Below are 19,039 nucleotides of genomic sequence, written 5' to 3' on the forward strand. Positions count from 1 at the left end.
TCAAAACGTATACGTAAATACAGTAATTTTCGCGATATGATCTATTGAAAGTCCAGCATTTACCTTTTCAACGTAATAGGTCGTAGTAACTCTTAGATGTCAGTTAATGCAACTCCTGAATATTACTTGAATATTGTTTTTCTTTTATACAGAATATTGACTTTAACCATTTATATATGTTTTTAGGAAAAAATGATGTTTAAATGTTATACTTTGATTTTAATATCAGAGGGTGTGAACCACTTCTCGAATTTTATACTTAGATGGAATAGTTTGCAAGTGTGTACTTTGATCTAGAAAAATGACAAGTCTAATCCGAAGGTCAAGCCTGGTTTGGCGATGTCGTAGTCTCTAACGCGTAAAGGCAATGAGTAAGATAGGTCCAAGTTTGCAAAGCTTGCAGAATAGATCAAAGAAATACCTGTACTCAATGCAGGCTTTCTCTCAAGATTGGCGTCTCTCCAATTATTCAACACATCACCGAAGTTAATGAAAGATTGCAATCTTAATGGCGAGTCTATTGGTGTGTTTGGAAGTTTGAATGAGGAACTGATCCCCAATTTGTAGAAATATAGCCCACCACGATTGCCTACACAGTTTCTTTCAAAACCCTTCAAAGACTTAGGACCACCTAAATAGAATGAATCAAGTAGATGAACAAGGGGTTTCGATTTATTTTTCCATGGGAAAATTGCACCGGCATCTAAATGTAATGATGTGACAAGTTTAGTGTTAAAAAAAGGCCTGTGAGTTTCGTAGGAGACCGATAACTTGTCAAAGTTGGACTCGTGAGGTAGTGGTTTTGAGTTTGTAAATCCTTGGCTTAAGATGTACTCATGGAATAATTGTACTCGTTTTCCAGATACAGGGAATCTATTGTAGAATTCTCTTGAATCTGATTTCAACTCCGAAATGAAGCTTGATTTAGTAAAAGTTCCCTGGAATTGTTTTATAGAATCCGACACTGCCAATGCATCGGCAAACCCATAGATATTGCGAGCGACCATAGTCATACCATTGAAAGTCTCGATTACTGATTTGTTATTATTGTATAAGAAGTTCTTTTCGATACCAGCAGACAATCCAAATTGAGACTGTTTGTGTTCGTCAGATTCACCGATGAAGGGTTGCTTGAATAAGTCCAAGTAAGTGTGGTTAGCATAAACTGCCGCTTTTACAGACGGATTCTTGGGAAATGGCAACGCTAATTTTGCTCCAAGTAATCTTTCATCCAGTTTCCCGTTGAATGGAGTGTAATTGACGTCTCCTTGCAAGCTAATTGTTTCTGCATTCCCGAATTTATTAATCCAAAATAAACGTGCACCGGCAGAAGAGTAGGTGTCTCTCGTAGTAGTGGATAAAGATCCCTTGTTATACACAGCAGGAACCAATTTGACCTGAGCAATTGTGGGTATTGGTAACTCAATGTCCAAGGTCTTAGGGACGTTTTCAGTCAACAGACGTGAAGATCTTACGTCAACGTCATGATCCAAAGTTATCTCAGCTGATTGAAATAAACCTGTAAACAAGAGCTTCTTTTGGATGTCTTCGCAAGATTTAAAAGCTGAATCTACCTTTTGCAATGGGTCTGCTAAGATTCTATTGAAGATGGATTGGTATAAATCGTCGGAAACTGGAGACAATTGATTATCACCATCAACTGTAACTTTGGTAAAGTAAACAGTCTTGTTGCATGAACCGTCTGGCAATTGATTTGATAGAGTGGTAGATGACATTTTGACTGATGCCTTGATACCTTAAGATTTGAGAGCAATTGTTTCAAGCGTTGCTCTTTGTCTATTAATTATTATAATGTTAAACCTTTTTTAGCTCAAGTTGAATTTTTTAATCTTGAAGAACATACTATCGTTTCTAAGTAGAAAAGGTATCTGTCCAAGGAAGTGAAGAGATTGTGAAGGCATCGAACTGAAAGATTTGATAGTGAGAGTTACATACTCAAGTTATATGCAATTAACAAAAATAGAGTATAAAATGAAGCATAATTCCAATCGTGGTTTTGAGTTTCTCTATCCCAAAGCAGTTACAAATTGTGATGCCGGTGAAATCGACAGAGTGAGATTTGTATCTATTTGTACCTTAAAAGTTGTGGATGTGCTCTCTTGGGAAAGTAAAAGTAGATTCTGTTTAAGAACCTGAAATATGTGCTGAAACCAATCATTGGCCACATTGGGATTGAATTTATAAAACTTTCCCGGCTTGCCTACTATGGAACTATTGTTGATCTTATGATAAATATCTTGTATCTTATAGGCTTTCAATTGCTCCAACTCATTCGAGTAAGAGTTTCGAAATCCTATTAAAAGATCTGATTTTGGCAGTAAATTGGTTTGAATCCACATCCTCAGTAACTTTCTTCTATGGTATGTATTACCTAGTTTAAAATGCACTGAACTTTTGATTTCAGTATATGTGTCTGTTAGAGTATTAATAGAATCCATCTCCGCCTGAATAAGTAAATCAATTTCATCATTTAGTGATCCATGAACAATTGAGTAGTATAATTCATGCTCTAAAATATGACCCTCTGTCGGAGATTCAATTAGGAGGTCCTCTAATGCGAATCCAGTATAGCAGATCTTTTTATTGAAAGAGTTTCTAGTTTCGTGTATGCCATTCGGTTTGTCCTTAGATTTATCAACAGATATGAGTATGTTTTTATCTGGTTGTACTGTCATGAGCAAAGACAGCGGTTCGTCTAGGAATGGACACATGATTATATCAATAATATGATGTCTCAAAGACACAAAAGTAGTCTTCTCCGGATTCAAGGTTTTTTCATATCGCTGATAGGCCTCTTTTAAGATGACCAGTGAGTTTAATACATTTCTGTCTAACGGGACATAATCATCATATCCTTTCGTTAAATCGATACCAATGAAAGAATCCTTAACTGCTTTATTTTCCCATTTCGAGTCCTTGATGTAGGTGCAAACCTCTGGCCGGAGTCTTGGTTTGCGGGATGCTTCATTCCATAATAACGTCGCATCATTAATGATGTATGAACAGTTATGAACTTCTTTGCAATCTGTCAACAATTTGGGGGTCTTATCAACAACATAATTCACAGAAACATGTGGAAATTTTTTGCATGATAACACCAATGACCCTTTCTTCTGCGATGGCTTGTTATTTTTCCGTGTACTAATGCGAAGTTGGCTTAACGACTCGCCAAGCTGATCGACCTTGTTTTCATCTTTATCACAAGAAACTGTAGTCATAGTACGCCTATTTGAAATGAAAGTACCGTTTGAAAGTTCAGCCTAGACGAATTAAGATCAACTCCGCCAGTTGACGGTTGAAGTGAGTTGCAATAAGTATGTTATGGAGTTGACGTACCTATCGCATCTCATCGCCGGAATAATCTGTTGTCATTTCTTTTAATTTCAAGGTCCAGAAAAACGTGATATTGAAATATTGAAAAAAATACTGCCAATAAGAAAACCGTTAAAATGATCTCATATCTTGCTTTCATATGTTAGAACACAGTAACTAACCCCTCTCTCTGATTCGTGTAACTGTTTCCGTAACTGTAGAAGCACTATTAGATATAAAGGACATTTCTAGCTTTAGCACTCATCTCGTTTCAGCCTGTACATAAAGGTGCCATTAAACAAACCTCTGTTTAGTGATCGCAATAGTTCGACACATTACAAGAGTTTACGACGTTCACGTTATAAAATTCACAAACAATACATCAATCAAACGATGACTCGTTCATTAATTAAATACATACCTAGAGGTTCGATATGGTTGTGCCCGCTGATCATTATCGCGTCTGATTTCCTAGTAAACGGTATACCTACAAAGAATAACGCTTCTGCGAATAAAAAATCACCGAAACCTCAAACGGCTGCTACTACAAGGAAGGAAGTGCCTAGAGTCATATTGCATAGAATAGAAGAGTTCATGAAAAAACAGTGAGCTCAGACTTTCATTGATTCGCTTCTCATCAGCTTTCTCCAGCATGTTAATCCTTCGTTTTCCTTTTGCATTATTTTTCTTTCCACCATATTCATTTCGATTCCTAATATCACTCATCTTTTTTCTCAGTTTCTTCTCTAGTTAATTCTCCCCTAGTATTAATCCTTTTCTAATAAACTTTCAGCGTCACTTACATCCTACCTCATCGCTACCTTTTCTCCAGGTTTTCCGGTATGCCATATTTTCCAATATTTTCACCTGATTTCAAATCGATGATTTTCGTCATTATAACAGTAAAAAGCGATTTCGAAAAAATTCAAGGAAGTACTCAGTGGGTGAGTTGCCTTTTGGATATAATGAAGATATCATTACTCTTACTTAGTTCAAAAAAAGCCTTTTTCAGTTATTTCTTAATCAATTGGATTTATTCGATTACGAGCTCAGTCCGACGAGGTTCATATCGAAATATCTGGAAAGCTAACGACATAAAATGGTTGAATGGGTTGTTATAGTTTACGATAAGCCTGGTTCTGACAGAAGTGCTTGCAGACCACAACATTTGGCAGGTATTCCACCATTAGTTGAAGCTGGTAAGATTGTCCATGCTGGAGCAATCTACAAGGACGTTGTTGACGGTAAGCCTGCCAATTTTGCCGGTTCTCACTTGACTATCGTTGCAGACAGCAAGGACGAAGTAGTTGAACTTTTGAAGAACGATGTCTTTGCTAAGAACGACATTTGGGACGTTGACAATGCTTTAATCTACCCATTCGGTTGTGCTGTTCGTAAAGAAAAACAATGAATGCTGCAATTTAATAGTTGGTTACCATACTTTTGTGTAATTATTCCCTATTCAATTACATGCCTAAACTATTTCTCAAATCTAAAGCCTTCCGTGTTCTTTCGAAAGAGAGGTACTCTTAGTTATTGAAAATAATGTATACCTTCATACGTTTAGATACGTAGGTTTAAAAATATGATTATAAAATAGGGCTTTATATTGTGTCGATTCGTTTTATGAGTTGTGTTAGTTGAAAGTTAGCAGTTCCATTGATTTTACAGATGTCTCAGTATTGAACACTGATCAAATAGTCACCCAACTGTTCAACGATCTTGGTAGCTTCACCTGCTTGAACACCTGGTGGATAGTGTCCGATTAGAATTGTTTGCTTTGTTCTAACAATGACAATACCTTCGGCTTCATGTCTACCGTAAATGGACCTGTCATCTGCCTTGATCAACATGAACTTTTGGCCTTGAACGTGTAACCCGTTGGATTGTAGTCCAGATGGATTGTCAAAACCTCTAGCAATTTCAGAGATTTCAGCCGGTTGTAATTGCAAACCACCAGATGAGGCCCAAACTGCATCACCTGCTCTGGAGTAAATGACAGATTTGTCAATCTTACCGGTGGCCAATAAGTTATCAGTGTATGCTATTTTTAAAATTGAGAACACGACTATTGTTAGTATTTGATAATTAGATTGGCATGAAATTGAATTAGCATTTGATGATTGAAGTATATAGGCAGCCATTCTCATCATCTAAAGGTGACTGATTAACTCTAATCTTGCATAGGGAGCGAGGACCCTATAATCCCACTTCAGATCACTTCAATCGAAATATAGCTTAGTAATTTACAATATTCGACATACCTTGCCAAGACATTGTTATGACGTTATCAGTTTATCGATTATGAGAAGATTAGCAAGAAGCTCTACACCTGCCAGAATTCCATGCAACTTCTAAGAGGTAATCGACTAATTTGTAAGGTTCTTCATCTTTCGTTAGGATTATTCTTTTGTACTTTTTCCCGGCGTTTCAAATATGTTACCCGGATTGTATGATACTGTGAGTCCTTGCATTCAACACATATTACAGAATTGTACTTCTAAAAAGAGGCTTTATATGACCATCAAAATACTGATAGAGGCTTGAATAAGAGGCTCAGATTACTGGATAAAGCTCTACAATAGTCCCTTTGGGACTTTGTATGAATTTTTGTAAATTCTATTTAAGAGAAAAATCCAGAAAGATGTTTATATATTACAAAACCTTCATTCAGTTTGCATTTTAAGTTGCTTAATCACTTCATGCAAAATCGAAATCAGTACCCTTATTCGTCGTCTTCGTCATCCAACACAGCTATCTTTCTTTTCTTGGCTTGTGCATCCTCCTGATATTCTTGCGCACCTGTTTGTTTAACTTCCCTTAGTCTTTTAGCATTTTCGTATTCTTTCTCAGAGTCACCACCATCCGATTCTTCTTCGTCTCCGACATCATTGTCTTCTCCTGAGAAATCCTCATCTTCCTCTTCTTCTTCATCATCTTCTTCTTCGTCATCCTGTGCAACGAAGCCGTCATCATATTCGTATTCGTCTAAGTTATGACGTTTTGATAAGTTCTTTTGTATATTGAATTGAGGTTCTGGAGAATCACCTGCATTTTCTAGTTCAAGTTTCTCCTTCAATTGTTTCTTTCTTCTCTCTCTCAATATTTGATCGTGCTTCTTTTCTAACTCTCTCTTCTCGAGTTCAGGATCTGTGCGTGTGATATACGTGTTTGGACCATGTTGCCCTCTTTCATCTCTTCTAGCAACAGCTTTGCTTAGGATTTTATGCACCTTTGAATTGGTGGATGTTGGTACAAACATCATTGATTTCGTAATTTCACCACCCTCCACACATTGAATTAGTTCTTGCTCCTCATGTGATACCGTCAAATATGTGTTTTCAGTATTATTTACAAGAATATCAGTATATTCATCACCCACTTTCAAAGAAAATGTTCCATCAGACCATTCGACAATTTGGGCATTTGATTCTTTGAAAACACGTTCGTCTTTATCACGAGAATATCTCCACCTAATAGTGTTTTCCTCGATCAATCTATCTCCTAACTGATCTTCTTTCGATGAATACTTTGACACACGGTCCTCCACTTTCTTTTGGAAACTTGGTGGATCAAATGGAACTGGGTCTATCGTCAAAAACTGTGGTACCTTGGCATAATATATCGTCTTATCATCTGCACCGTTAGCAGTCTTGTAAGGGACCACATGTTTGACAATTTCCACGTCCACCTCCTTGTACTTCTTCTCGTATTCTTCCTCCGATTGTCCTTCATAATCTTCCCCTAGAAATTTACGATTATACATCGCTTGTTCCTCATCCTCTTCATCATCTATCACTCTATGATGGGATGTACCGGCAGATGAATCATCTGAGTCATTTTGTTGTTCATCTAGGCTCTGTTGTTGGTTTTCTTCCTCACTTTCATCACCAAATAGATCATCTAGTGCATCACTGACCTTCTCTTCAATCTGTTCATTATTCACCCTTTCTGGTTCTTCTTCTACTCTATCTGACATAATGGTCTACAAAGTTGAACTGAGCTAGCACAAGGATTGAATAGAAATTCTTCTTGGTTTTCAAATAAAGGCAAACTTTACAACCAGGAAGAATCTTGTTTCTTTAGCATGTCTTATTTCTCGTTTACATTAATCTACATATTCTGATAGTATTACCTTTGATACATCGATTAGCGAAAAAAAAAAATCAAACCCGTGAATAGTGACAGACTGTCATTATTAAAACGTCAAAATAACAGATGGACCACAAATGAATATATTGGTATAATTCAAAGCCTGTCATCTACCACTTCAAGCATCAATTTAGGATGTTCGAAGGCTTCAAAATAACCAAATTACATCTTAAATTTTGGATTATAATAATAGTACTTGCATTCATAGTGGAAATGTGCATTGTGCCCTGGTTATTTTTAGATAAAATCAAGAAGGGTGGGAGCGCCGGGAGAAGGCCTCCCACAGAGATCGATCCAGACACTCGTGTTCCGTCTGAGGGACCGGATGGTTTTTCAGTTGCCACTTACTATTCCAATTGGTCCCCGTATAATGCAAGAAACCACAAGCCGGCTGATATTCCAACAAGCCAGTTGACGCATGTATATTATGCCTTTTTTGTGGTGGATGCTAAGTCAGGAGCTGTTAAATCTAGTGATTCGTGGTCAGACTTTGAGCTGCCTTTGAGTGTGGGTGTAAAAGGTTGCATCAAAGAGCTTCAAAAAATAAAATTAGAGTCAAAGCACGAATTCAAGACTATTTTATGCCTTGGTGGTTGGTCCAACAGAGAGGCCTATAAGAAAATTGCCAAGTCAGAGAAAAAGGTGAAGAAGTTTATTGAAACAGCGGTGGATTGTATGTTCAGGTATGGGTTTGATGGAATAGACTTGGATTGGGAGTTTCCCGAGGAGGACAGTAATGAACCGATAGTTTATTTAGAAATGATGAGAGGAATAAGAGAAGGTATGGATCAGTTAGAAAGACAAATTTTTGGTTCACCCGCTGAAGAGAAGGACCATCCACATTTCCAACTTTCTGTAGCTACCCCTGCATTTGCTGAAAAATTAAATATACTACCTATATCTGAGATGTCAAAATATGTTGATATCTGGAATATGATGTGTTATGACTTTCATGGAGAATGGTCAGATGTAACCGGATATCATAGTAACTTGTACCTTCAGGGACATTCCCACAGGAGAAGTTTGAGTAATAGAATATCAAACAGTTCTCTTTCATCAGACACCGCAGTGAAACTTATGACCGATAGACATAACATATCTTCACGTAGAATAGCACTTGGTATGGCGGCCTATGGACGTGGTTTCACCAATGTCGAAACAAATGATGATAATTATCTTGGCAAGAAATATCACGGAGTTGGGGGTGGATCTGAGGGTGAGCCAGGGATTTGGTTATATAATCAACTACCGATCGATGGTAGCAAGGAACAGTTTGACTCAAATGCAGTCTCAGCTTACTGCTTTGATCCTAAATCCAGAACATTTGTGGGGTATGACAATGTTCAATCCATGGATATCAAGGGAAAATACATCAAGAAGAAAAACTTGAACGGTGGATTTTGGTGGGAATCTTGTGGGGATTCCAAAGACCCCAGGAAGTCACTAGTTAACGCATTTAGTAAGGAAATTGGCCTGTCTGAAGGCTTTGTATCATTGTTCAAAAGCGATAAAGTAAAGCAATTTCATTTACAAAAGTACCCCAAGGATTATATTTCAAGTCTTTTCCAGAAGCTCTAACTTCAGCCTTTCATATCAGATTTCAATGAATGAATATCATTACCAAGTAATGGAATTTGTGCTCAAATCGAGTTTACATTGTGATTTAGAACTAGTCGGATATTGTCCGTAGAATTTTTGAGATACAAGTATATATATATATGTGAATGATCCACACTGTTCTTCGAATCATAATACTATGGACTTTATAACAATGTGTCCATACGTGAAAAGACCTCAAAAACTCCAGCAACAACTTCAAGTTGCAAATCTGAACCCGGATGATTATTTAATTCCTGTGAAATCTCTTTATTTAAGTTCACTGAAACACCGGTGCTTGTTTGTTTATCGAGTGGGAACGGAAATTCTGAAAATTGAGCTAGAATTTCATCCGCACGAGCAAACCCTGTATCTCTCACTTCGTAATCTAAGGTAGCCAAGACATTTTCTAGAACATTAGCACCATAAGCACCACAGATTAAAGACAAGGTTCTAATATATTTAAAGGAAACATCTTGTGGGAAATAGGTATTATAAGTCAATTCAGCATTCCTTGAAACCAGTATCGATAGTATTCTTCTTTTAATAGATTCCTTGCAAGTTGTATCAGTGATCGGGTGTGTGGCCATGTCAAACAAAAAGAAGTTCTTCATTTCAGTTCTCAAAACACCTTTGTCAACCAATCCCTTTGCTAATCTTTCCCTAACTTGTTTCAATTGATAATTGATCTTTAGGAGATTCCAAGTCTCGCCACTAAGTAGGTCAATCCATCCGACAATTGAAGTTGGTGGATCGTTCTTCATTAAAGATAAACTTTCATCAAGTAAGACCTCGCCAGTTTTACTTCCGTCTATGACTTCAATTAATCTCTCACTGACATCGTATCTCTTTCTTGCTGGATCATCAACACATCTAATCTTACCTCGTAACGCTAGTTCTATCAAGATGCACCCACGTAGGGCGTACGAGATATTATCGTTCCAGAATGATAAATATCCCTGTTTATCCTTTAGTCCCATCAACAAAACTTCCTCCATTAAGGTCAACTTAGGAACACTAGTGTTGTCCCTTAGTTTCGCCTCTTGCTCGTCATATACAATCTTATGATCATGCTCATTATCTATTTGAGGGATTGATTCCGTTGTATCACCTTTATTAACTCGGCGACGCTGTAAAGACATGATGAATTTTTACCCTATTTTTTCGGCGTGCAACTTTGCAAGTTCACTTCTTGACAAGTCACAGTCCAATTGTCGGATAACAGAATTCCAATCCTACCTTCAAGTCAAACCTAATGACTTAAAGCCAATTGTGACACGAAGAGTAAATCTTTAAAATCATTCACCATAGATATAAACTAGGTTTGATCAAAATCAGTTAGTTATTTTTCATTTTGATGTTTTTTTTTTTCAAATTAGATCAAGGTAACTAACTAATTAAGAACTCCTGCCTGCCTTGCGAAAATCAATTTACCCTCACATGTGGATATTGAATCGAAGATAGTATCCGCACAGTAAGCCTAACTGAACGCCAGATCTTATAAATTTTACCAATTCCTGCATTACATACTGATCTATCTTTTAATTAATATAATGTAAATCATATTTATGCCACTTTAAGAGCGACACGGGTTACTCCTGTTGTTGAAGAATTCGTTTCAATGGTTCGATAGTTTCTTGTTCTTGACCTTCACGGACGTAGACCAAAAAGTATGGAGTGGCCGTATTACCCTCCGTGAAGTTGAATACTTCCGATTGTGGCACCTCTGTAACTGAGTCATCATTATACTTCCTCCAGATACCATTTTTGGTGTGATCTTTAATATAGACCCAGTAATGGCCGTAACTTGCTTCACCACGATGAATGAAAACGGCGAATAAAGAATAGCCGATATGTTTGAATTCGCTGAACTGTTGGGAAATAGTTGTCTCTAGATCTGTAATTTTGTTGAATAAGCTCTTTAGTTCCTCGTCTATGTTATTGATTAAAATATCAATGTAGGCGATCGATGAGGGGATATTGTCCGCATCAATATCGTGCGCTTTCAAGGTACCGGACTGTAAGAACTTTTTGGTCTCAATGAGCGAGGATTTTAAAGTTAATCCTATTTCGTTCTGTGAGAGTAGTTTCCTCTGTCTTTGCTTTAAGTCTTGAAGTTTCTGTTTCAATTCTGCGTTTTGTTGAATTTCTGCTAATAGTTTTGGATCCTCGGTAGCCATATATCTATCCATGTACAACGTTTCGCCGAAAGGTAGCGGCTCGATAGACTTGAAAGGCATGAATTTTTCTCTATCATAATAGACTCTCTGGATTTGAATTTGTAGAACCGCAGGTAACTCTGAGATAGATACAGTTCTCTTTACATCACCATACTCCTCCAAATTCAAATAGTCATTCTGAAAGTAAAAATCTAAAGCATCATAAATATCCTTTGGATGGTCACCGGTGTTAACCAATAAGGATAAAAACCTTTCATATTTTGTCCGGACAGAAGCCTCATCATTGACTGGTATCAAGTCCTGTTTAATTCTACCGTAAAACAACTGTTTGACAAGATCATTCTGTTCCAAGTCGTCTTCCAAGCTCAAAGGTTCTGAAGCAATCTCAAGCTGAGCCAAGACGTTACCTATACATTCTGTAACATCTTGTTGTCTTCCGATCTCCAATGTATTTTCAAGTTGGTCCGCACTGATTTTAGCAACTTGGACGGAATATTGCTGTGTTCCTGCTTCTGACGATGTTTTATGTTCGGGGAGCGCAACCGGGCTCTGGCACATTATGATATCATCATCACAAGACGCTAGGTGACGAGTAGTATCAGTGGGGTCTTCGACGACGTCAGTTGTTAAGTCGATGAGTTCTTTCTGGGCAACAGTATCGTCACCGAACTCCACCTCGACATTACTCGGAGCAAAGGCTAAGTAGACCAACTCTTTTGTGGGCGTGACGCATCTACTGTTTGTGTGGATCATGTCATTGAACAAATCACGAAGATGGTAGACAAACTGGACCGATCTAAGCTCTTCTTGTTTGCTGACCTCCCTGCCTCCAATTCTTCTTCTAGAGTGATATTCAGACGCATCCAGTAATTTAGCAGAGTCATCATCATAATTCAAAATAAAATCACGTAGAGGTTTGATAGTGAAAAAGAATTGAAGTAGTGAGTTTAGGTAGCATGTATTTCCCACATTATTGATTCCAGCTGGCCATGTAGCAACAGGAAGACAACTTACGTCCACAATACCGGTGTCTAAAAAGTGGTTGATAAGTTTACTATTTCTAGTAAAACCAATATTCTGAAGGGCCATTTTCAACTTCAATAGATAATCAGGACCTGTCATAATTCCGTGACTCCATTTCTTTTGAAAAACTTCAAGGATGACATCGTCGCTTGCATTCATGTCAATTTCAATGATGTTCAATGCTTCATCGTATGATATGTCAGTGCAGTTGTAATATTGCGCAAATTCTGGACATTCATCTGTCAAGACATTCAAAAGAAATATTGAGCGCCTATCTAGTGCTATTGTAAAAATCGCCCGATCATAATCTTTTTTCAAACCAGGGGCATCAGCAATATTGATCGTATATGCAGTTTGGATAATATCATCATCTACTGTCTCGTCTACCTTTAAAAGAGTGTAAGCTTGTTGTACATTATAATATGGTTCATACTCCACCAAAAACAACATCTTTTGACTACCTAAATATTTTCCTAGCACACGTAGGGCATTTCTTAGATCTTTTCTTTGATTATCAGAGCTCCTTAATAGATGAGAATTGTAATATTCAATCATCGTATTGGCATCAAGGAGGCTTGCGTCAATGTCAGTTGGATCTAAACCAAATACCTGTAATGCATTATTCAAATCTTCATACCCAACAACATCTTGTTTTCCACAGTAAGCAATAAGCTGGTAACTACCCTTTGCGTTTGTTACATATTGGAGAGCATCAAAATAATGGCTGATGTTTTCCTGATCAAGTGCAATTTGAGTTTCATAGTTTTTAATGATATCCTTATCGATGTACTTAAAAGCAACAGATAGGTTAATAAAATGGTAATTTATGTCGTAGGGGAATGGTTCAATGTGTTGGTGGTTCAAAATATTGAACCACCATGTGTGACTGGCACTAAAATGTTGATTAGAAAAGCACTTTGCCACTGTCTTCTTTTCAGTACCAAGTTCATTTTCAAGTAGCATCGACTGCTTACCAATTAAAACAACCTCCATGGATTTTCTGGTATACGCCTCTCTAATCCCTCTGACCTTAAAATCTGTGATATAATCAACTAAATCTGGTGGCTTATATTCCTCTCCAGATTGGACATTATCTTCTACAGCGGTCTTCTGCAAACTGAAATCAAACATTGTCGTTAACCAGTCAGTATTAATTTGTGAGTTGAGTGCAACACTATCCCTGGAAATAATCTTAAACTCACTATTAGCAGATTTCCTCTGTAATGGGTTCTTAAATATCATGAAAAGAGTTTTCAAACACTCGGCTTGGCTAGGAATATCGTCCGGGTTCAATAAATCAAATTCTTGACATGCATTTTTATATCTTTCCTCAATTTTTGCTGTTCGATATTCAGCTAGGTTCTCTGAATTAAATTCTGGTTTTATTATCTCAACAAGTATAAGTTTATTAGTATCAGCAGAAACAAATATACTTTGGTCTACTAATCTACAGTCTTTCTCTTCCATTATAAAGATATCCCTTTTGTCGAATGGATGTAAAGATTCAGGCTCTAAAACATGATAATGAGTTATCCCAACGTGTCTATTGAAATTTTCCAAGTATGATCTCCTTTTCACAGTAATCTTCAAATGAAAGAAGTATTCAGGAAACTTGTCAATGTCATCAAAGTCATTAGGAGTAAAATTCGGATCTACCAGCAATGCGAACATAACACTGATGGTATTCTTCCCTGGACAAGTCATTGAATCATAATCATATCTGCTTCTCAAATTAACCTGGTCAATTAAATGCACTAGGTTCCACGGTTGCAATTGCTGTCTTTCCCTCGAGTACTGAAGCATTGGTTGTTTCATCACAGATGAACCAAACTTCTTCAAGAACCATGGTGAAATCCTAATGTCATCTAAAATTCGATCGCATGTTTTGAACGGAAAACTTTTCGAAATATCTCCGTACAAAAGCGTCTTACCATCGTCTACTAAATCTGAAAATGATTCCAACGACTTAGATCTCAGTACTTCTGCTGTTTCCGAAACAGAATCTCTCTGTTCGCCATTCAATTCTAAAGCTGGTTCTTGTGAAGCCATCATCAATTCGAGATTCTATTCTCTGCCAAGCTATCCTCAAATTGTCACAATATACTGTAGCGTGTCAAATGTATCAGAATTGAATCACTGGGAGTATTAGAACGAGCCTAGAAGTGGCAAATAGATATTTTTAATTATGCATTTGCCAAAGGATTGAAGATCTAGTTTTCCTTAAAATTTAATGCAATTACTATTCTGATTCTACTTAATTCTTTTGTTACCCTTTAAAATTTGTCAATAGTGGAAATCTGTAGACAGAACCACAATGAGTGTGTGGTGTACGGATTTATACTCACAGTTTTAAATTTAAACGCATTTATGGCGGTACAAAGGGCATTAAAATGAGTCAAAAAGGGCCTCTATTCAAATTACCTATGCCCTGTTTGATGTAACAGCATTGCTATTATTCCGAAAAGACTGAAACAGCTTTACAACTTGTTTTTCTGAGTACTACGTAAACTATAATTTATAACTCAATGTAACCTATTCAACCTTTGAATGTTGAAATAGGTTCATAAAATCCAGAACTTTAAAACGCAGTCGTTGAGTTAAAAAGAGGAAAAATAGTTCGATCAGTGGCACCGCTTCATAGTGAGCATCTGAAGAATTTTAGTAGTCGTTACTTGAACACCAACAAGCAAAGTAGAAGAGGAACGGTCATCTCTGTCACTGTTTCTATCGTTACTTTTAGAGAATCATCTATGACGGACTTCACAAGCCACTTTCCTACAACGAAATCTGTAAACTGCAGAAGAGAGAAAAACATAATTAAAAAAAAACCAATATAAAAGATGTTGCATGAGGAGTTGAAAAATTTAGGGAGGAAGAGCTTCAGGGTCTAGTCAATATCTTTTCCGAAACTGATCATAGGTAGCTTATAGTGGCGTTTGATCACAGTAAGTGTTAAGATATATACTATCCATGGAATAACAATAATAAGATGGGAAATAAAACGTCTACACTTTCAAAGAATGATTTGACCAGTTTGAAGCAATCTACGTATTTCGATCGCAGAGAGATCCAACAGTGGCACAAAGGGTTTCTACGGGATTGCCCGAACGGCCAGCTAACTAGAGAAGAGTTCATCAAGATATACAAACAATTTTTCCCCTTTGGCTCGCCAGATGAGTTTGCTACGTATGTGTTTAGCGTGTTTGACAAGGATAATAATGGATCCATTGACTTCAAAGAATTTATCACAGCATTAAGCACCACTTCCAGGGGCTCCTTAGAGGAAAAGTTAGTCTGGGCTTTCCAACTCTATGATTTAAACCACGATGGCGTAATTTCATATGAAGAAATGTTGACCATAGTGTCAAGTATTTATAAAATGATCGGGAACATGGTAAAACTAAGTGACGATGAAGCTACTCCAGAGTTAAGGGTAGAAAAGATCTTTAGGCTTATGGATAAAGACAAAGATGGTTGTATTACGTTAGATGAATTTAGAGACGGATCGAAGGTCGATCCATCTATAGTAGGGGCATTGAATCTTTATGATGGATTGGTATGACCCTTGTGTAACCTGCTTCCATACAACTTACTTAGTGTAAGTTTTCAACGGTTGCACGGCAATTAGGCGGGGGCACTTTTTTTGGCTTGAAGTTGTTAGTCTTAAAGTCATATTCATACTGACTGTTTCTTTTAATGTGCTCTTTTTTGATAATGGAGCATGCGGTTCTCTTCCTGAAACATTGATTTACGTTAGTTTCCAACGTGTATGGGTGTAACTATATCATCAGTGTAATATATACGTTTGTATACGATACTATAATACTTCTCCAATCTGTATATATAAAACCAAATATGCCTTATCACGTATTCATCACGGTTCATTAGAAAGGGTTAGCGTACTGTCAGAAGGGCCAACCATTCACACACGTTCCGCTGCCCAAATCGCAACTCTGCAAACAGTCTTGATCCCCTCCGTCAAAAGAATGTATGGGACTGCCTTATGCGAATCGTAATCAATAGCTGTTTGCAAATGTTCCAATTCTTCGTCTCTGAATTGTTTGATAGTAGCTTGTAAATTTTTCAATTCTACAGTTTGTCCAACTTTAGTTCCATCTTCTGATTCCAATTCATATTGATTGTTGAGACAGCGAAGCTGGTCATTATAATGCCCCCCAATAACAGTTTCGACAGCTTCCGTGCATGCCATTGCCGCTTCTGGTGACAAGAAAGCTGTCCCAGAACCCATTGCGAATGCTCCAATTTTCCAAAGCGGTGTCAATAATGAAGGCCTCACACGCCTTTTCAGCTGTAAATTGTTGAATGTATCATGATGGTGAATCTCTTGATCCCACATATGTTGCAACACAGGGCGCAAATGTGGATATCTATTGGCAAGTACGAAGAATTGACCCGCATAAATGTAATTTGCTCCTAATTCACCAGCCTGGTCCACCCTAACCACCCTATCCAAATATGCTAGCTGAGCGTCTGACATTGGCTTGAATTTGGTCAATTCAGCAGACTCATTAGGTTCCGCTCTATGCTCCCCTGCATTGCTACTATTGCCCAAGGTAGATAAGACCGAAAACTGTCTTAGCGGGACGGCTCTCCTACAGCACGTACGAAGCATTCGCTAACTTGATACCAAAAGCCAATTGAAAGGGCGAAACTTTGAAGTGTAAGATAGCGATTAACCTGCCAAACTTTACCAACAAATACTTGTCCTGATGAAGAACTGCTTGTACAATTAAACCTTGAAGAGCAATACCCCAGCCATTTATATAGTATACCTTTATTCTATATCAAAGTTGTGCTTTTTCACCATGATCTGCTGATTGTCAGTATAAGGAAATATTATTGGGTTACCCGATTTTGCGCCAGTGGCTTGAAGAAATGCTGTCATCGAATCAGGTGCAAGAAGTAAAACCTAAACCTCTGGCAAGTGGAAGCTATTCGATGTGGATCCTAGTAGAGACAGTTTCCATTCCCAAACCCTTTAAAGGGGGTTTTGAAATGTAACCCAAGCGATTGATACCGGAAGTTCACCATCATATAGTTACTAGTTTAGCAACTATATACATTAGCTATATTACATTCAGTCACCGCGTGTGTAACCGTCGCAAAGTTCTAGGGACCTTTCTTGGAACAAGATTTAAAATAGTAGAGACGATTTAGTATATGAGTTGTGGAAAATAGCAACAATTTCGTGTCCAATATTGAACGGAACAATTTCTGTATCACGTCCATGGCCCAATGATTTCTGTTCACCATCAGTTTCCCAAACCAAATGATTGAATCTACGCACTTTCACATCGTTCACATACCACCATTTTATCTGGAATAAATGTGGGAAAGTGTACGAATCAGTATGTGTTTCCCAAATATTGGCGCGAGGATCATTTTCTATGAGATCCGAGCACATCTCTGCAATGCCACAGAATTTACCAGATTTGTTAACAGAAAATAATAAGAAAAGTTTAGCACCTGGTGCAAGACTATGGTATTCTCTCTCAAGTCTTCTGTTCCCTTTGCGTGTCGAAGACCATACACTATTTTGTAGTGCAAGTTTAACGTTTCTTTCGTTGAAAGACTTGATAACAAAAAATTTAGAACCATGTGGGATCCCATACACCGACTCACGGTTCTCTATTTTCGAATAATCAGTAGTGTACTCTTTCAGCGGCGATAAAGACTCCATTATGGTAGAAGCTGTGGAGAAAAAACCATCCATGTTTGACATTAGACTTTCTATGAAACTAGATCCGCCGCTTGTATCAAAGGATTCTTCATCATTGAAACCTTTAGGAACTATCTTTTCCTGAGTATCAGAACGGTCTTTATACCAAGCATTACCGTTACTGGCATTATTTTTATCATCAAAATCAAACTTCGATGAGGCATTCAGCAGGAACAATTCCGTCCATAGATCCATTTGAATATTACACATTTTTCACACTGAACCTAAAAAGTTAATATATTCTTCTCAACTTAATATTGCCCAACACAACCTTCAGAATTCTTACTTATGGCAACTCAATTCAAAAATTACATTAATCTCACTTGATGTTTACTTGCGCGTCTCCTCGTTTTATAAGAGTTTATGTCAGTTTCGAAACTTAACCAAAAAAATCTAAACTGTCATATCTGAGACCAGTCCTTATCATTTTTCCGCTGATTACATTAAAGTTTCGAAGAAAAAAACACAGGAGACATCAGAAAACGCTATAGCAGCAGATTTGCCTACATAGAAAGATAATGATAGTTTAATAGATATGGATATAGATAAGTGATAGTAGGAGAGAGATGTTTACTTTTATTAGAGTTCAATTGTACCTAGGAGACGAATAGTTTTAGGTTACACAGGGAAGTGTTGTTCTTGACAGTTTTATGTGCAATTTTCTGCATGAGCGAGCATCTTCGAAGGATTGTAGTTGACGGGCTACTGGGCCGAATTAGAGACAACACATTAGGAACCTTAGATGAGCCAAGTGAGGCTGAGGAGACCTTAATTGGATGTCTGTTTGCTGATCTTATTCGGAAGCTAATGGATGAAGCGAAGCTACAGGCAGAAAAGGATGGCACAAGAACGATATCCGTTGGCCATTTACGTGATGCAAAAGATTTGATACTCGAGTCGTCACCTGATAACAATGAGGATTGAAAGAGATTAAGATGGATTTCTCTTTCATCTCTATCAGTTCCTTTTCAAGCCTATATATATCGTGTTGGGTGCTTGTATAGAAGTGTGTATG

The 19,039-nt window shown here is 37.5% G+C and overlaps 12 protein-coding genes across 12 annotated transcripts; 4 read left to right on the forward strand and 8 right to left on the reverse strand.

Moving 5' to 3' along the window:
* Nucleotides 1-293: 293 nt before the first annotated feature.
* On the reverse strand, nucleotides 294-1,736 carry KLLA0_E02223g (uncharacterized protein; the record flags this gene model as incomplete). Its single annotated transcript, XM_454048.1, has 1 exon — nucleotides 294-1,736. The coding sequence occupies one exon, from the start codon at nucleotides 1,734-1,736 to the stop codon at nucleotides 294-296; it is 1,443 nt and encodes a 480-aa protein (XP_454048.1).
* A 291-nt stretch (nucleotides 1,737-2,027) lies between these two features.
* Nucleotides 2,028-3,239, reverse strand: DXO1 (Dxo1p; the record flags this gene model as incomplete). The annotated part of the gene is made up of 1 exon (XM_454049.1): nucleotides 2,028-3,239. One exon carries the CDS (start codon nucleotides 3,237-3,239, stop codon nucleotides 2,028-2,030), a length of 1,212 nt encoding a protein of 403 aa, XP_454049.1.
* Nucleotides 3,240-4,432: 1,193 nt separating this feature from the next.
* On the forward strand, nucleotides 4,433-4,744 carry KLLA0_E02267g (YciI family protein; the record flags this gene model as incomplete). The annotated part of the gene is made up of 1 exon (XM_454050.1): nucleotides 4,433-4,744. The coding sequence occupies one exon, from the start codon at nucleotides 4,433-4,435 to the stop codon at nucleotides 4,742-4,744; it is 312 nt and encodes a 103-aa protein (XP_454050.1).
* Nucleotides 4,745-5,009: 265 nt separating this feature from the next.
* PFY1 (profilin) lies at nucleotides 5,010-5,610 on the reverse strand (the record flags this gene model as incomplete). The annotated part of the gene is made up of 2 exons (XM_454051.1): nucleotides 5,010-5,377; nucleotides 5,598-5,610. 2 exons carry the CDS (start codon nucleotides 5,608-5,610, stop codon nucleotides 5,010-5,012), a joined length of 381 nt encoding a protein of 126 aa, XP_454051.1.
* A 448-nt stretch (nucleotides 5,611-6,058) lies between these two features.
* LEO1 (Paf1-complex subunit LEO1) lies at nucleotides 6,059-7,312 on the reverse strand (the record flags this gene model as incomplete). Its single annotated transcript, XM_454052.1, has 1 exon — nucleotides 6,059-7,312. One exon carries the CDS (start codon nucleotides 7,310-7,312, stop codon nucleotides 6,059-6,061), a length of 1,254 nt encoding a protein of 417 aa, XP_454052.1.
* A 308-nt stretch (nucleotides 7,313-7,620) lies between these two features.
* Nucleotides 7,621-9,063, forward strand: CTS2 (putative chitinase; the record flags this gene model as incomplete). Its single annotated transcript, XM_454053.1, has 1 exon — nucleotides 7,621-9,063. One exon carries the CDS (start codon nucleotides 7,621-7,623, stop codon nucleotides 9,061-9,063), a length of 1,443 nt encoding a protein of 480 aa, XP_454053.1.
* A 185-nt stretch (nucleotides 9,064-9,248) lies between these two features.
* On the reverse strand, nucleotides 9,249-10,223 carry VPS74 (Vps74p; the record flags this gene model as incomplete). The annotated part of the gene is made up of 1 exon (XM_454054.1): nucleotides 9,249-10,223. One exon carries the CDS (start codon nucleotides 10,221-10,223, stop codon nucleotides 9,249-9,251), a length of 975 nt encoding a protein of 324 aa, XP_454054.1.
* A 450-nt stretch (nucleotides 10,224-10,673) lies between these two features.
* UBP2 (ubiquitin-specific protease UBP2) lies at nucleotides 10,674-14,336 on the reverse strand (the record flags this gene model as incomplete). Its single annotated transcript, XM_454055.1, has 1 exon — nucleotides 10,674-14,336. One exon carries the CDS (start codon nucleotides 14,334-14,336, stop codon nucleotides 10,674-10,676), a length of 3,663 nt encoding a protein of 1,220 aa, XP_454055.1.
* A 937-nt stretch (nucleotides 14,337-15,273) lies between these two features.
* On the forward strand, nucleotides 15,274-15,846 carry FRQ1 (frequenin; the record flags this gene model as incomplete). The annotated part of the gene is made up of 1 exon (XM_454056.1): nucleotides 15,274-15,846. The coding sequence occupies one exon, from the start codon at nucleotides 15,274-15,276 to the stop codon at nucleotides 15,844-15,846; it is 573 nt and encodes a 190-aa protein (XP_454056.1).
* A 360-nt stretch (nucleotides 15,847-16,206) lies between these two features.
* CAT5 (putative monooxygenase CAT5) lies at nucleotides 16,207-16,917 on the reverse strand (the record flags this gene model as incomplete). The annotated part of the gene is made up of 1 exon (XM_454057.1): nucleotides 16,207-16,917. The coding sequence occupies one exon, from the start codon at nucleotides 16,915-16,917 to the stop codon at nucleotides 16,207-16,209; it is 711 nt and encodes a 236-aa protein (XP_454057.1).
* Nucleotides 16,918-17,439: 522 nt separating this feature from the next.
* PHO92 (mRNA-binding phosphate metabolism regulator) lies at nucleotides 17,440-18,234 on the reverse strand (the record flags this gene model as incomplete). The annotated part of the gene is made up of 1 exon (XM_454058.1): nucleotides 17,440-18,234. One exon carries the CDS (start codon nucleotides 18,232-18,234, stop codon nucleotides 17,440-17,442), a length of 795 nt encoding a protein of 264 aa, XP_454058.1.
* Nucleotides 18,235-18,690: 456 nt separating this feature from the next.
* KLLA0_E02465g (uncharacterized protein) lies at nucleotides 18,691-18,948 on the forward strand (the record flags this gene model as incomplete). The annotated part of the gene is made up of 1 exon (XM_002999343.1): nucleotides 18,691-18,948. One exon carries the CDS (start codon nucleotides 18,691-18,693, stop codon nucleotides 18,946-18,948), a length of 258 nt encoding a protein of 85 aa, XP_002999389.1.
* Between the last annotated feature and the right edge of the window lie 91 nt (nucleotides 18,949-19,039).

This window comes from Kluyveromyces lactis (assembly GCF_000002515.2).
Source record: "Kluyveromyces lactis strain NRRL Y-1140 chromosome E complete sequence".
Taxonomy (NCBI): Eukaryota; Fungi; Ascomycota; class Saccharomycetes; order Saccharomycetales; family Saccharomycetaceae; genus Kluyveromyces; species Kluyveromyces lactis.